Source organism: Simochromis diagramma, unplaced genomic scaffold (genome assembly GCF_900408965.1).
Source record: "Simochromis diagramma unplaced genomic scaffold, fSimDia1.1 OVJJ01000302.1, whole genome shotgun sequence".
Taxonomy (NCBI): Eukaryota; Metazoa; Chordata; class Actinopteri; order Cichliformes; family Cichlidae; genus Simochromis; species Simochromis diagramma.
Genome location: NW_024386792.1, coordinates 2,852,619 through 2,868,629, shown reverse-complemented (window position 1 = coordinate 2,868,629; position 16,011 = coordinate 2,852,619). Strand labels below are relative to the sequence as shown.

General features: G+C 39.5%; 3 protein-coding genes across 3 annotated transcripts in view; 1 reads left to right on the top strand and 2 right to left on the bottom strand.

Annotated features, from left to right (window-relative positions):
- Nucleotides 1-5,692: 5,692 nt before the first annotated feature.
- LOC120728729 lies at nucleotides 5,693-9,259 on the bottom strand. Its single transcript, XM_040023817.1, has 3 exons — nucleotides 7,345-9,259; nucleotides 6,883-7,199; nucleotides 5,693-6,674 (listed from the first exon to the last, which is right to left on the bottom strand). The coding sequence occupies exons 1-3, from the start codon at nucleotides 7,971-7,973 to the stop codon at nucleotides 6,319-6,321; spliced, it is 1,302 nt and encodes a 433-aa protein (XP_039879751.1). The 5' UTR covers nucleotides 7,974-9,259; the 3' UTR covers nucleotides 5,693-6,318.
- Nucleotides 9,260-9,814: 555 nt separating this feature from the next.
- LOC120728732 (kallikrein-5-like) lies at nucleotides 9,815-12,621 on the bottom strand. Its single transcript, XM_040023823.1, has 3 exons — nucleotides 12,289-12,621; nucleotides 10,093-10,250; nucleotides 9,815-9,993 (listed from the first exon to the last, which is right to left on the bottom strand). Exons 1-3 carry the CDS (start codon nucleotides 12,506-12,508, stop codon nucleotides 9,838-9,840), a joined length of 534 nt encoding a protein of 177 aa, XP_039879757.1. The 5' UTR covers nucleotides 12,509-12,621; the 3' UTR covers nucleotides 9,815-9,837.
- A 1,415-nt stretch (nucleotides 12,622-14,036) lies between these two features.
- The window catches only part of tma16 (translation machinery associated 16 homolog), a 7,522-nt gene continuing 5,547 nt past the window's right edge, over nucleotides 14,037-16,011 (top strand). The window contains exons 1-4 of the mRNA XM_040023822.1: nucleotides 14,037-14,165; nucleotides 14,251-14,354; nucleotides 14,641-14,678; nucleotides 14,779-14,863. Coding sequence (XP_039879756.1) covers nucleotides 14,163-14,165; nucleotides 14,251-14,354; nucleotides 14,641-14,678; nucleotides 14,779-14,863 — 230 coding nt within the window. The 5' untranslated portion in view covers nucleotides 14,037-14,162. The remainder of the gene's footprint in view (nucleotides 14,166-14,250; nucleotides 14,355-14,640; nucleotides 14,679-14,778; nucleotides 14,864-16,011) is intronic.

The following is a 16,011-nucleotide window of genomic DNA, read 5'->3' as shown; positions in this document are numbered from 1 at the left end:
TTAACATGAGTATCTAATTTTAACAGTATACACCAATGAGGCTTAATATTATGATCACTGATAGGTGAAGTGAATAACACTGATTATTTCTTTATCGGGCACCTGTTAGTGGGTGGGATGTATTAGGGAGCAACTGAACATTTTGTAGTCAAAGTTTGAGTTAGAAGCAGAAAAATGGGCGAGCACAGGGGTTTGAGTGAGTCTGCAGTATTAATAATATTAATATTGTGATGGCTGGATCATCTCCAAAACTGCAGCTCTTGTGGGGGGTTCCCGGCTTGCAGTAGTATCTATCAAAAGTGGTCCAAGGAAGGAGCAGTGGTGAACCAGCAACAGGGTCATGTGCAACGCATGAGGCAGCATAGCTGCAGACCAGTCAGGGTGCCCGTGCTGACCTCTGTACATTCATGAAAGCACCAAAAATGGGCACATGAGCATCAGAACTGAACCACGGAGCAACAGAAATACATGGCCTCTATAGCTGTGCCCTCTTTCAGCAACGCAAACATGTTTCAGGACTGGTTTAAAGAGTACAACAACATGTTTAAGGTTGAGAAGCTCCGAGGCCCCACCTTGCAACTTCCAGAACTTAAAGGATCTGTTGCTAGAATCTTGTTGCAGATACAGCACACCTTCAGGGCTCCAGTGAGTCCATTCTTCAGGGCTGTTTTGGTATCAAAAGGGGGACCTGTGGCCTGTGGTCATAATGTTATGCCTGATCGGTATCTGCATGAGTGGTGTGGTGTACACTGTTACTGTAACTTGTTTATATGTAAAACCAGGTTATAACTTTTCATCTTCCACTTTTCACAGTTGCTAATTCTTTTTTGCAGTCATGATTCACATTGCTCATGTTGAACTCATTGTGAATCATGTTGCTGCATCTGTGGAAACATATGATGAACTCTTGGGAACATAAATGGCTCCTTTCCACCACTAAAACTCTGTCTCGGTTATTTTTTTGTTTAAAAAAAGACCCTCACTCCTCTCCACAGTGACGTCCCCCTAAACTTACATTACTCAGAAAATCTGCCAACATGTGCGTAGATGCTGAAGTCCAACGTAATGGACTACACTCTGTTATCTGGATAAATGTTAAACAGAAGCTAGATGTAGTGTTCCTCCACTGTCCATTAAGGATATGAGGAAAAGAAATGGTCAAGAACAAAGTGTATGGTGTATTTATAAAAGAAAATGGCTTTTAAATTGTATACCAAAACGACCACCAGAAAGTCAACTACAACTTGTTACATAATCATCATGACTGTTGTATCAGTTTAACAGTTTATGGGTTGACTTCTTTCTGTTCATTCACTGTTTACATCATGAAGGAAAAAGAAGGCAACAGGCTGAGAAATGAAGCTGTTGTGTGTCTTTGTGGCCACACGGGGGCAGTGCTGCATAAATAGTAGAATCTCTTCCTGGACACTTTTTCTAGACCTCTTTTTAAATGAATAATAAAGACAACAACAAAATGAATTACATCAGGATCTGATATGTTTTTTTTTTTTTTTAGCTTTATATATTTCAGAATGCCTAGAGTTTGTTTGTTTCCCATGTTTTGTGATACAGAACATCTCCTCTCAGACGGCTGTTGTCTCATAATGGGTCATTACCTGGTCTGATGGGGTGTTTGTTCCATTTATAAATCAAGTGATTGATTTGTGAAATGAGAGATGGCCTCTGACCTGCTGACTGGTGTCTGATCTTCTCTGCTCCCCTCAAATTTGACAACTACTCAGCTAATGTGATGGTGGACAGGAAGTCACTAAACCTGGGACTCTGGAAACACATTTCTAGGGATAAAAAGTTAATGTAGATCGTTTCAGGGGATAAATATGAAATGATCGATTTGGCGATTATACTAATATAGTAAGAAAAGAATGTATGAAGAAAAGATTTTTTATCTATACACTTAAGCAACGACCAGAGTCTTAGAATTGCACTTTCACCAGGTTTTACTTGACTGAACAACAGAACTTCTCTGTCTCCTTTATAAGGGGTCACATCCTGAGTTACACAATGAGTCTTTCAAATGTGTGCGATAACCCACTGCATGTGTAGTCGTGCTGAGACCGCGTGGTCTTATTTTTATTACCCCTTGATTCAGCTGTGACCTGCTTATCAAGTCTTTTTTACAAGTACATCATAATTATCTGCTCTTTGCAGACATAAGTTGAGCAATGGTTTAACAAACTTTCCCATCAAAAACATGAAGGTTTAGCTTTAAGCTTATTTGTCCAAACAACAAAGGATAAACTGCCAGCACCTGGATTGAAACAGAACATAGTAGTGTTGGATGTAAGTAAAGGAAATACAAGTATAACTGTGACTATGGAACAAATCTCCTTCAATGTTAAACCTTAATGTTAACCTGATTGTGTTTATTAGAAAAATCAGCCATTACAGTGTCTGTGATTGCTTCACATAGTTAACTCTGGTTGTCTGTGGGTTTGTGTCAAATTTGGAGTGAACAAAAGCATAAAAACTGTGGAAGATGCAGACTGTGAAAGTCTAGTTTATTTCATGAATACAATTATTTTTTTACAGTCGCTAGAACAAAGTAGCGTACATTCATGATAAAGTAAATACCACAACACAACATGGACAGTAAGAAGTAAACTGAATTGTCTTAGAACTTATTATATTCTTTAAGCTTAAAAGCAACACCCAGTATTAGACTGTTTGTGTTTTAAGCCTTTTATTCAAAGCTAGTATGTGTCAACACTTCTTTCTGCCAGCAGCATTATTGAAGTGACACTTTAACGACACTTTACCTGCTGATGCTTCACATCACAATCTTTATGACGAAAAAGCTCAGATGTCTGTGCTGTCACTTGTTATGAAAATGGACAGAACCTGGGCTCAGGCTTCCTCTTCTTCTTTCCTTCCTCTTTAATAATAACCATAGATCAGTAAAATAGCCATATTTTTAAACAAATGATTGTGATGAAGAGAATTTTTTTTTCCAGTGTGCATGAACTCAAAATCTTTTGAGTTTAAATCTTTTTTGTTTATCAACAACTGGGGAAATCCAAACTTGATGTACCAGGTCAACTCAGCGAGCTCCTGTCTTGACCGCTCCTCTGCTGAGCGCGCGCACACACACACACACACACACACACACACACACACACACACACACACACACACACACACACACACACACACACACACACACGAGTATCATCATAAATGCCATGATATCTTTCTTGTTCAAATAGTTTATTCACTTAACAAAGAGGTAGCTCGGAAACTCAGTAAGAAGGAGGAAAAATAGTTTAAGGACACTTTCTCAAATAAAGAGGATTTCATCATCTTTCTGTTCACAATACAGGCTAAATAAAAGAAGAGATACATCAGAAACAAATCAGTAGATCCAGAAATTATAGAGGCAAACTCTTTTCAGCTGTAGAGGTACACTTCATGTACTCATTAGCCTACAGTTCAAATGCCTGTGTTAGGGTGCATTGTTTCAGTTTCATTAAGTCTTCTTGCAGTTACATGATAATTATTATGCTGGAGTGATCAAAGCTCATAAACATCTGAGTTACACAATGAGTCTTTCAAATGTGTGGAATATCCCAGCTATAACCTTTGCTTTCAATTTGGTTAAATTTGGCATTCAGATCACAGACTAAACAACAAGTACAGTAGGTCTTCCACTCCGCAATTAAAAATAGCAACACTCATGTAAGGCTTTATTCTCCATAGAGTCAACATAAAGCAACATTAAATAACGGATCTTTCATCTGAAAAAATTACAGTTTGTATAAATTTACACTGAAGACCAAAATACACACACATACATAAAACCCATAAATCACTAAAACCTATTAAAACACATGGAAAATTACCTCATTTGTTGTGCTATTCAAAGATGTGTATGTGTGTGTATTCAGGCCAAGTCATAAAGAAAACAATAGAGGTCAATATACTTTATGTTCTACAGTCGCTGCAGATTAATGAAATATAGTGGAAACCTGAAGATTCTAGGTATAGTAGTTTGTGGGAAATAAATACAGTGAAGTGACCATTTAGCTCTTGTGGCATGAAACTGCTTAGTGCATTATTATTTGCTTTTCTACAATATGATATTTGTTTAATAACTGATTGATTTAGTGCATAAAATAGTTGATAAATAAAATGTTAAATATCTAATCATCATATCAAAAATCATATATTTGGAGGGAGTGTCTTTGACACATGCTGACTGCATTCTTCTTATAACCAGAACAGGAAGTGAGATCAGAGGAGAACAAGAGTGAGCAGTTTGGTGAAAGGAACAGGAAGGATGAAGAAGAGGTGAATATCCACGCAGTTTAAAAGGAGACATCATGGCACAATAAGAGCACAAGCTCTAAGATGAAGACTGGTAATGATTAAAAACTGCACTAAATAGTATCATTCTGTGACTTCACACTTTAGGTAGTGCATAACATTTACCACTTTATATTCATTTTACTATATGTTTAAATAAATAAAAACAAATAACTTTAAAAGGTGCTGTTATTGAGTGAAAACTCAAAAGACTTCAGGGCTGTTGTAAGCCCTGTATGCTTCAAGATCCTAGCAACACCCTCGCCAGCAGCAGCAAACTGATATGGACCAGTTTATGCCTTTTATTCGGTTGTAAACTCTGATATACTTTTATAATTAACCTTTGGGTGACTGCACAAAGACTGAGAGGGGATGACAGAGAGGGAGAAAGATGGAGGAACACAGCACACATAAGAAACAGGTAAGAGTGGACATGAAGTCAAAGTCAGGGGCATGTCCGATAATAAAGACCTTCCACCTGGCTACATATATGTCACTTCTGCTTTGCCCACATTCATCTATGGTGATCGCTCATAACTAAGCAGGGTGCTATGCTCTTATCAAACGATGCTCTTAAAATAATTATTACAAGAATATATTTTTCGTTATTGTTTTAGTTGAATATAAAATGTTTGTGTGTGATTGTCAGTACAAAGAGGAAGCGCGGACAGAGAGACTGGAACTAACAGAGATCAGGTGGATTTTTCACAAAATCTACATGCATTAAATGGATGCGTTGTGTGCTTTTCAGTAGCACTCTGCTATTAATGTGAATAATAGCATTTAGCAGCACATCTGGACTTTAACGTTTTGTGGGAAAACGTTCGTCACTCATCCAATTGACGTTCTGCAGTCGCACGCGGACTGGCAGGGTCCCAATCTTAATAAACCAGTGCAGGTATATGTTACCTGCACCCTGAAAACTTTGCAAGATCCCGTCAGCAATAGCACTTACCAGCTGTCAGTAGAAAAGGACTCCTGAGTGTATTTGTCTCTTAGAAACAGTGTCATAACTTCCCTTCAACGCATCCATGGCCGGCTAAAAGGTAAACCTGTTTCTTCTCCATCACCTGGTCAGCTCGGATGATATCAGTAAGGACATCTCCTGGTTTCATCTTCATGTTTCCCTCTCACCACATATCCAAACCGATATCATGACCAGCAGCTGTTACAGCTGTGGCTCCAGCCAACATCAGCTGATACTAGAAAGTAATATTAAATAAATTCTAACAGCAGCTGATCAAGCTTTAACCTGCTGCTGTTGTTTAGAGCGACCACCGCTGGTTTCCTCTTTCTGGCTCGAAATGCGCGATAAACAAACAAGAGAGAAAAGCGATCAGCTGATCATTGATCAGTTTCATCATTTAAGTAGCAACAGGAGAGAGAGGGAGAGAGAATGGGAGAAGAAGAGGCAGCTGGCCACGTAAAGACACAGAAGAACTCCAGCTTTGTGTATTTGTTTTTCATTCAAGCTGGAGTCCGGGACAAATCGGGTTCCTTTTCAATACGAAACGCGGCCGGTCAGGCGGCCACCACGGGTCTCTCCTCCTCCTTCCTCCCCTTTCCCTCATCCACCTGCTGTACTCAAAATTTGTACTCAAGTACAAGTACTGTTACACTGCTTAAATTGTACTCAATTACAAGTAAAAGTACTGGTGTTAAAAAATACTTGAGTAAAAGTACAAAGTACTCTTCTCAAAAACTACTCAGAGTATTAATTACTTTTTAACAGACTGATGTTTTATTCTGTCGTCAATAGCAGGCATTCAACTCGATTCACCAGTATAAATATTTATGTTCAAAGCACATTTCTCAGACGAACAAGGTATAGAAAGGTAACTTGTTTTGTAAATAAATGTAGATATAAAAGAAGGAATTTTGTTTGTTAAAACAATGACAAATATGTTTCTGAACATGCGTAGAACCGTTTAAACTTTTCCCCATACACTGAACAACAGGCAGGTGAGTGTCTTAAACTCTTAGCATTTCTGTCACACTTTACTTTCTGAACCTTTTGTTCAGTTTCAGCAAGAGCTGGTTTTCTAAATTAACAGAGGCAATCCGACTTCGTTTGGCAGTGAAGAGTAGACCAGCACAGCTAAAAAGTCGTTCACACGCACCAGAAGCAGGCAGAGCTGTGTTCAGTTTAAGAGAGAGGTTTTTGATACCTGAGAAGGAGTGCAGCAGCTCCATGGTGTCTGTGGCACAAGCAAGGTAACCATCAAGCTCAACTGCACTTTGCAGCCTTCTGGAGATTGGTCTGGAGAAGAATTCATCTTCATCAGATGACTCTCTTTGCTGATCCTCACTCTCATGCTCTGTCGTTTCAAGATGTTGTTTGATGTATGTCAAGGCTGTAATTGCAAGTAGATAACACAATTTTGTTATTTAAATTTCAGTGATTATTCCTGAACACAAATTTAAAAACGGCAAATTCTCAAAAAGGATTGTTTAGTATTCAGGACAGACCATCAATAACTTACAATGTATTAGGTGAAATACTCACTTAAGCATGTGTTCAAATGTAAAAATAAACAAAAATGGGATCACATGAATCCTTACCAGCCTCTATTACATCTGCTCTGTCAGTCCAGGAAGTCTTGAACTTGGGTAAGAGGACTGCAGCTGCAGCCAACTCTGGATCCTCCATCATCGCTCCAAAACGCTTTTGAAGGCCATTTTGCAGGGCTCTAATGAGTGGCACGCATGTCTTGCTTGATGTCGCCAGCCTGCTAAGTTTGGACAGTAGTTGTTGGATTACTGGCAGGAGCCATCCCATAAAGGAAGTGGACTCAGACTGAAGAATGTTTGAAGCTTTCACCAGTGGCTTCATGGTGGTACAGTACTCCCTAAGGAATGCAACTTCTGCAGGACTCAACCTGTAAGACACAACAACAAAACCCACCATGACTATAATAGGGATCTTCTGATTTAATATTAAGAGTCTGCTCACGTTTTTAACCATCCATTAAGGAAAATTCACAAAATTTGCAACCATATTGGTAGGTGTCCAATTTTACTCACATTTTCACCTTGAACTCCTCACAAATGCTCCTGATGGCATTTTCCCCCTTCTCATCAATTATCCTTTCAATGGCAAGGTAGGTTGAATTCCATTGTGTTGCATTGAGACGAATGATCTGTAGTTCACACTTGTCCTCTACCACTTCATTAGCCAAATGAGACCGGCCAGTTTTGTTCCAAATGGCCTGGCATTTTGCAAAGGTTGCACGGGAGAGCCTCTTGTAGGTTTCATTCATGCTCTCTGCTAGGGCAGCATCAGATGTTGCCACAAGGTTTAGCAGGTGACATGCACATCGCTGATGAGGCGGGAGTTGATACTCCAAACCAGAGTCTTCATCAAGAATTGCACTTGCCTCATGGTAGTCAATATGGTCAGTCAGGTCAATAGTTTCTGGGTCTGCTTCATCTTCAGCTTCATCTGCATCATTTTGTGCCCCAAACATGTGGAAGGCCTTGACAAAGTTGGATCCACTAACAGTTGTGGTTCTTACAACTTTGCCTCTAATCTTGTATTGGCAATGGATATCATCAAGCGCACCAGCAAGCATGTCAAATGTGTGAGACCCTCTCAATCTTTTGCATGCTGGTGCTGCAGATCTTCTTTCCAGGGACTCTTCCTCCAATGGCATGTGACTCCAAGGTAACTTTTCTGATGAGCTGACCAACAATCAGTAGTGGTAGCAACAAATTTGACTTTATCCAATGCTGCAACCAAAGTCATCTTCATGTGATCAGCAGCTTCACAGATTCTGGCACGGACAGTGGGTCTGGAGATGACTTTGGCTTGAGGTTGTAATGTGGTAACCAATTCTTTGAAAGATGGCTGTTCTACCACTGCAAATGGCTGTAGACCCTCACATGTGAAATTGATGACAAGCATGTCAACAGTTGCTTGTGGAACATGTTTGTTTGCAGCTCTCAACATCAGGTCTGGTAACTTGGCTTGTGTATTTGCTGAGAGCTTGTTTGGTGTGGCTGTGGTCTTTCGCTGACGAGATGTTGATGCCACAGTGACATTGTACTGCTCAATCTTCGATGGATGTTTCCTCTGTAGAGATAAATATTATCATACGTCAGGTTCATACATTACTTCATAACATCACTGTGATTAACACTACAGGAAAACACATTTTTAAAACATCATTCAACTAGACATGAGCTAATCTTTGATTGTTTAGCATAGTATAAAAGAGTGGTGAATTTGGTCAAATCTTGCAGATATATTGCTGTATTTATTTACAAATGTAAACCAATTTTGAACGATCATTGCAAAAAACATGAATTTCTGTATACATTCTAAGTTCTGTAATCTGTATACTATTTATAAAAAGAGTATCGACCAATGTATCAGTATCTAAATTTTTAACTCCTTTTTATCAGTATCACCCTAAAGTTTTCAGTATTAGTCAGGTTCTAAAAATACTAAGAGAGCAAAATATGTGTATATAGCAAATGTAATTTAAGAAAAGGGATCACATACACAAAAAGGCTGCCCATACAGCTAACAAATAAAAACAATCCACATTATGTTCTTTAAAAAAATATATCATATTGGGAAACATATAACCCTACTGATTAAGAGCCACGTCACTATGATAGACCTATATCAGGCCAATGATCCTGATCAACTGATCCATCAATCGGGCTCTGGTACATGTCAGCTGAGAGCTGGAAGATTAATTTGAGATGCAGCTCAGCACTGTGTTCAAATTTTGTTTTTGTTTTTTATATAGGCCAGCTGATTGTAGGCCTGTGAGTTTTAAATGACTACAAATTTAATTTATTGTAATGACGGTGGTTATCCAAATAATAAGCTAAAACATTCCTACGAATTTAGCTCAATTATGCATGCACACACGCACATTAGCTAGCTCCGTCTTATTTTAATATCAGGCTAACCAATGGCGGTGACAATATCTTAAGACCTGGTCTTAAGATCTTAAGTTTCATTCCCCTCCAGAAATCACTTCATGCATGATTATCAGGAACCTTTGAGTAATGACAGCACTTAAATGAGTGTTTCCTTACCATATTCCACTTTGTCACCAAGTTTTAGGATGAGAACGTTTTATTTCTACTTCTATTATTTTTTTTATATCGTTGTTATTATTTCTGTTGTAATTTGTGTTTGTTTGTTCAGTTTTTCAGCCTTGTTGCATTTTTTTCTATTTCCGTTGTGTTTTATTCAACTTCTGTTACATTTTGCAGGATTTTGCAGCTTTTTCTATTGACGAGTGTTTTCTTCAGGGACACCATATTATCATTATCTTTAAAACTGCATTTGAAACTTTATGCTGAGTTTTTACTTTCTGCAGTTGAAGTTATCTAAAGAAACTGTGTGTGGGTGCAGCTGAAAAAACGTCTTTTGGCAAATAACACAGAAATTCTGAAATCCTCTACTGCTTATATCAAACAGAATAAAAGAAACCAAAGCTAAACTCTAAAAGATTATTTATTTCAGCTTGTTTACAGTTATCCACACCTCACAGCTTTTTATGGGTTGATAGTTTTCCTGATCCAATCTGCATACTCAGGATCACAGAGGTCCATGAAGGCAGCCGGTGCTCTGCATACAAAGTCTGGATCTCCCACAAAAGAAGAGACCCCATAAATCCTGCCATTATGAACCACTCCTCCACCAGAGTCTCCCTGCAAGACAGAAATACAGTTTCCCAGTTTTATAAAATCTTTCTGTATTTTGAATGTTTAATAAATGCAGCTGTGAGCTGAGGGATCATGCAAACTCACTCGACATATATCTTTCCCAGGACTTTGTCCACAGAACCAGTGTTGATAGCTCTTGACTCGGTGGACCTCAGGGAATTTTTTCAGTAAAATATCATTGAGCTCTGTACAGCTGACAACCTCAGTCTCTGCACAGTGAAGAGAGGGTGATTCACCAGGTTCTAGAAAAAAGGGACAATTAGTTCAGCTTAAAGCACTTTTTTAAAAAATTATGCAGATTTGTATTTTATGCAGAAATGCAGCAGAAAGAAATAAAATGGTCTGAGCGTTTGTCGGCCGCATTTGGAGCAGCCTTCGAATTGGGACAGCCTTCAGCGCCTGGCTGTGACATAATCGGCCTTCAATTGCAGCCTCCGAAGGTAGTAGCCCCTGAATTGGGGCATAGTTAAAGATAGCCTTCCTGAAAAAATTCATTAGTGTGTTTAACAAAGGCTTGAACTTGTGACACAGCATCACATAAACTCATCACCTTTTGTCAAAGTAACAGTTGCTGACTGGCTAAGGAAGCAGGCAGGGAGAAGAATCTGTATCCCTCCATGAGAGAGAGGAAGGGATCACAGCTGGTGAGTTTCTATTGTCGCACAAAAGGACATTTTATTGACACCTGTTCTTTGCGGTTAACCAACATCCAGCAGTCATAGTAGGGATAACGGCAGGCAAAATTAATCAAGCACCCCTACATAGACTTTTGCTCAGCGCTAAATTCGCCTCTCAGATAGTTTCCCATTCACTTCGAGCCCTCATAGATTCCAAACACAAACACATTTTGGGGCTCAAACCAAAGCCATCAAGCTCAATATTCCTTTGGGGGAGCTCCCAGAAACACTTCACTTATCCATTCCAGATATCACCCATCGTACAGAAGTGGTAGCTCTCATTATCAGCCAACCACTCCAAACATATTAAGATGCATCTCTTTGAAGCCCCTGGTATTAGGACACCCTTGATTAAGCAACCACAATCCTCACGTGGAACAAAAGCTCTTCTTCTGGTTCAAGCAATGATTGCTGTGACTATTTAAGTCACAGCAATCGTTGTCGGTCCTGCGTGCTGCACAACAACATTCAATATTTAGTATTTACTGTTAGCTAGATTAATGCGATGGTGCTGTGTTTATTATGTCGCCCTCGTTTTTGCTTTTTCTCTCTCAACAGGTGAACTGGGAGATTTGTTTCCTTTTTAAGTGTCCTTTCTCACTGTCCCCCTTCATCTTTCTTTCTCTCTTTCCTATCCCCCAGCCATGTCTGTAACAACTGAAAATAAAATGAAATAAATAATAACAACAAAGGTTGATCAAATTGACCAAAAAAAGCAAGGCCGCGATGATCCACTTGGCAAAGTAAATCCGTTGGGCATCTTTGTTGGCTTTCAGACATCAGTTCTAACAGCTACAACAACAACAGACAGGTCCCTTTGCTGTTGCATTGATATTTCGAGGTTTGAACAACATTACTGTTAAAAATAAATACCCATTACATCTGTTTTTCTCTGCAATTGAAATTTTGCAGGGACACACTGTTTGTTATTTTGTTTTTCTTTTTTGTTTTTTTTAAAGTGGATTTATGCAATACTTGTAATCTAGTTCATATCAGTCAAGGAGATGAATAGAAAACAACATTCAAAACCCAACTTGTTCATTTTGAATACTTAGTAATGCCATTCTGACACACCAACAACTCTGATATTGGTAAATGACATCATCTGAGACTTTCTGAACTAGTTTGTGTTTACCTTTCTTGAAAAGATCTGGATCTTTTCCAGGAACCTCTCTGAGAGTCAGTCTGTCATTCGTCAGGTTTTCCAGCACTTACTGAAGAACAAATTGTATGTGAAAAGTGAGAAGTTTAAATTTTAATCCTTACTCTATCTTGTCCCTTGGCTGTGTCATCAAATGATCAAACTAGCACAGACCCCAGCCAGAGTCCAGGGAGTTATGGACTTGCCCTGAACCAGCTACCAGAAAACATTTTCAGTGTTTCCTTGGCCTTGCCAATTTCTACCGTAAGCTCATCCGTAAACACAATAAGATTGTACTGCCACCAATGTCAGGGCTCAGTAGCCAGCAATGAGAAAACGGACTTGGCAGAGAAACTGTGGCTCAAGAGTTGGCTGACTGGGGCACTGAAACAGAGCGAAAAGAGAGTCAAGGTGGTTCTGAGAAGTGCGAGCAAAGTCCAGGTGAAATGTCTAAAGTCTTACCCATTTGCAGGTAGAGTGAGCTGGAGGGGAAGGTCTTGGTAGGAGTGGTTGTGGTCTTGGTGGGTCCAGTGAGGATTGATCCTGAGGTTCCAAGCAGTGAAAGGGGGGCAGGCAGGTGTGGATGGATATCATTCAGTGAGATATTACTGGCTTTGATGGAGCAGAAGTGACCAGCATCCAGGTTGGAGAAATTATGGTAAGATGGAGAGAGTATGTCCATAAACTGACAGAGAAGACAAGAGAAGGTACGTAACAGGCACTATGATTAACACAGGATACAAGTAGCTGCAAACTAACATAGGTTAGCAGACATTCTGGCAAGGGTTAGTTGTAAGCGCCGGTCTTAAGTACTGCCGGTCTAATCAGCTCCAGCTGGAAGCCCTGGGAGGAGTGATGATGACCCAGACGAGCAGCGCCAGGCACTACGGAAAAACACTAACTCACCCAGACCAAGCAGGAAACCACTCTCACCTCTCCAAAGTTTCCAATCAGCTGGCATGAATCTGCTCAGAAGGCTTTCAAGAGACTTAAGGAACTGTTTTATCACATCTCTGTGTGTGTAATAAATCTGCAAGCGTAGGAGATATTAATGGTTGAAAAGTCTTGACGTCTTGCTCAAATCACTGAATTTACACACAAGTCATCAGTTTCACATCACTCAGCTTTTAAATTGGCTGTTTCTTTACACCTGACTTTTGCAATACTTCTCCCACAGCAGATCTGTGCAGCAGTTTGTACTTGTGTGGAGAGAGTAGTCTATAATTGAGAGCTCATTAACCCAAGTCAGACTCAATGCTCAGCAAGTACCACCAGGTGTCTTACTCTTAATGGAGTATTATCCTAGTATATTATTATTTTATATAACTAAATGAATTCTCCTGTCACTACTGACAGAGAAAAAAGACTGCGGCAGAAAGGCATCCCACCTTATTAACTGTGACTAGGCTTGGGAGACAGAGCTATTCATACATGGTTAGTCTGCTTACTCACATTTCATAAATGCTTTAGTGTGATAAAACTTACATCGACCATATTTTTCTATTCTATAAAAATCCACGAATGCAGATGCAAAATTACAAAAACAAACACACACAAAAAGTATAACTGTCCAAAAACTTATGGGCCTGCCTGTAGCTCCAAAATGAGTGCATTTCAGGCAGACGGAGGCTCGCTCCTCTCCTTATATCCAATCTTTTCAATGAAGCCTGCAGTGCAGGGGGAGTCCGACTGGTCTCAACTGGTCCCACTAATGCCGCTGCATTCATTCAGCACCCGTGTGGACATGAATGTTGATATTATAATTTCCTCTTCTCTACAGTTTCACGTTAGATACTTATTCCTGAGTCAAGGAGTAACACCTAAATCTTGCCAAACACAGATATAGATCAAATCACGGTACACTTGTTTTCTCAACAATAAACGCAATATCAGTATCGGAGTGAAGCAGATCCAAACGTCTGGGTTTTACTTAAAAAAATGGATAAGAAGGAGAATAAAGCACCATCCCTTTATCATTTTAATTTTATTCATGGAGTGATTACTTTGTGTAATTTAGCTACAGAATTTGTAATGTATCCATATTTGTTGTGCAGTCTGTTTCAGTGTTTACATTTCTTTAATTATAAAAACATGAAGAGGAAAAATTCATTAATTTTCATTAATTTCTTATTATATATATATATATATTTCTCTATTTATTTTTGATCGCATCTTAAAATTGTATTATTAGTAGTAGCAGTAGTAGTATAGGTATCTCATTAAGTTGGAGGAACCTCTCTAGTTTCCCCGCACGACGTCCGGATTTAATTTGAAGACGGACCACTTCCGGTCCAGCTGTCAACAGACCCTGCAGCACACGTGTTTCCACAGTTAAAATGGTGAGTATGTTGAACTGTGGGGTTTTCTGTTTGTATAGCGTTAATAAAATGCCTCTAAATGATCGGAGCTCGTCGTGTTTTTTAGCCGAAGATTCAGAGGGGAAAACCTGCGGAGAAAGTGGTTCATCCGTACAGCCGGAAGGCAGCTTATATGGCCCGAGAGGAGTGCAGACTTAGGAGGAAAGAGAGGTTCGTAGATGGCCGCAGAGATCAGCTCACCTTAACGAATCAATAGCATGTTGTTAGCCTCACATTTGAGCATTGTGTTAAACTCTTGCCATGTCTCCGCCTCCGCGCTGCGAGTCTGCAGATGCAAACACGAGCGTGGCTCCAGGGACATGTTATTAAATGTAACTTAGGCTGATTGAGACACTTCATCCTGCCTTGACAGTTTTCTTTAACCTCTTGTGTGAAGTAAACAGCGTCTGTGTGGTGATTTAAAGGAGGTTTAACTGGTTTCTTTCTGATGCTGCAGGCAAAAGACTGAGAAAGCTACTCGTCTAAGCAACATTGGTGAGAGCAAGCTTTTCGTTCATGTTATTGCAAGAGCAAAAAAGAAAAAGGTGTTTATTGATGTTTTCTTTCCTTTTTTTTCTTGTATCTCCAATCACAGGTGAGAAGCTCTTGTGGTTTCAGAGTGAGCTGGATCCAGCTAAGGCGACTTACACAAAAAAAGATGCCTGCGACATCATTGAGAGGTTTGGCTCTGGGCTTATGTTCATTTTGAATTTGGAGTACATTATTTTTCATTTGGAAGTGCACAAACAAAAAGAGAGAGAGACCGTACATGCATTAAACTGTGAGCCCATCAGCCAGTCTGTTAGCTGCCCCAGTCTCTGGTGAGAGTGTTTTCAGGGCTGAGACTTTATTATCCATCAGCTGGCCATTGTTTACAAAACGCTACATGTCATCAGACAGCAGGTGATGATTTCATTTGGGCAAATAGAGCCTAGGGCTGCCACAAACGATTATTTTGATAGTCGACTAGTCACCGATTATTTTTGTGATTAGTCGACTAATCAGATCATCATCCATTGGACGTAAAACTACAGCTTATTGCACCAGCAGCATCTGCTCTTATATAACTATCATAGGCTTACAGCTTTAAGTGTTTAAGGTATGTGCTAACTAAAAATAAAGACAAGATGATAGTTTATTAAATTTTAATGAAATTTGCAGATTGTTTCGGTAAAGTTTAATAAACTCCTTGCTATCTAAAATATAACAGGACACTGGAGTAAATTCTGGAGCATCTCACACTTCTGATGATCAGTTGTCTGAGTAGCGAAAGACGGCGGTGGGTTTGAAAACGATTTGCCGGGTGTCCGGTGTTCTCACGGGCTCTTGTGCCATTTTTATTTGAATGTATTCCTTTTTATGTGAAACGAAGATACAGATCAATCATATGTGTGTTTTATGAGTTTCAGAGTCTTTTGTGGTCACATAAATAACAGTTTAAGCAAGGAATTTACAGCACTGACTTTTCTTCATAACTTCTGCAGTTCTCTATGGTGTGCTGGATATCCATGTCAGGGGAAAATCCTGATTGTGTTGCCAAGTCGATCAGTTTGTCGCCAATAAAAACATCTTAAAAGACCAGCTTCTTTTATCGCTCCCAGAACAGTTTGGTGACAATCTTTGCATTTTCCAGCACAAAGGAGCATTGTGTCCCGAGGAAAAAATGGTAATTAAGCGGCCTGAAGATCATCAAATTAACTACCTAGATCCTAATGCCACCATAATCTAGTTACAGTCCTTAAAAGAAAAAGCAGGTGAACAAGCAGAACCCCAGAAACTGTGATGAGCCTGGAGCACTGATGAGCCAGGAATGAATCGCAATCGAGTA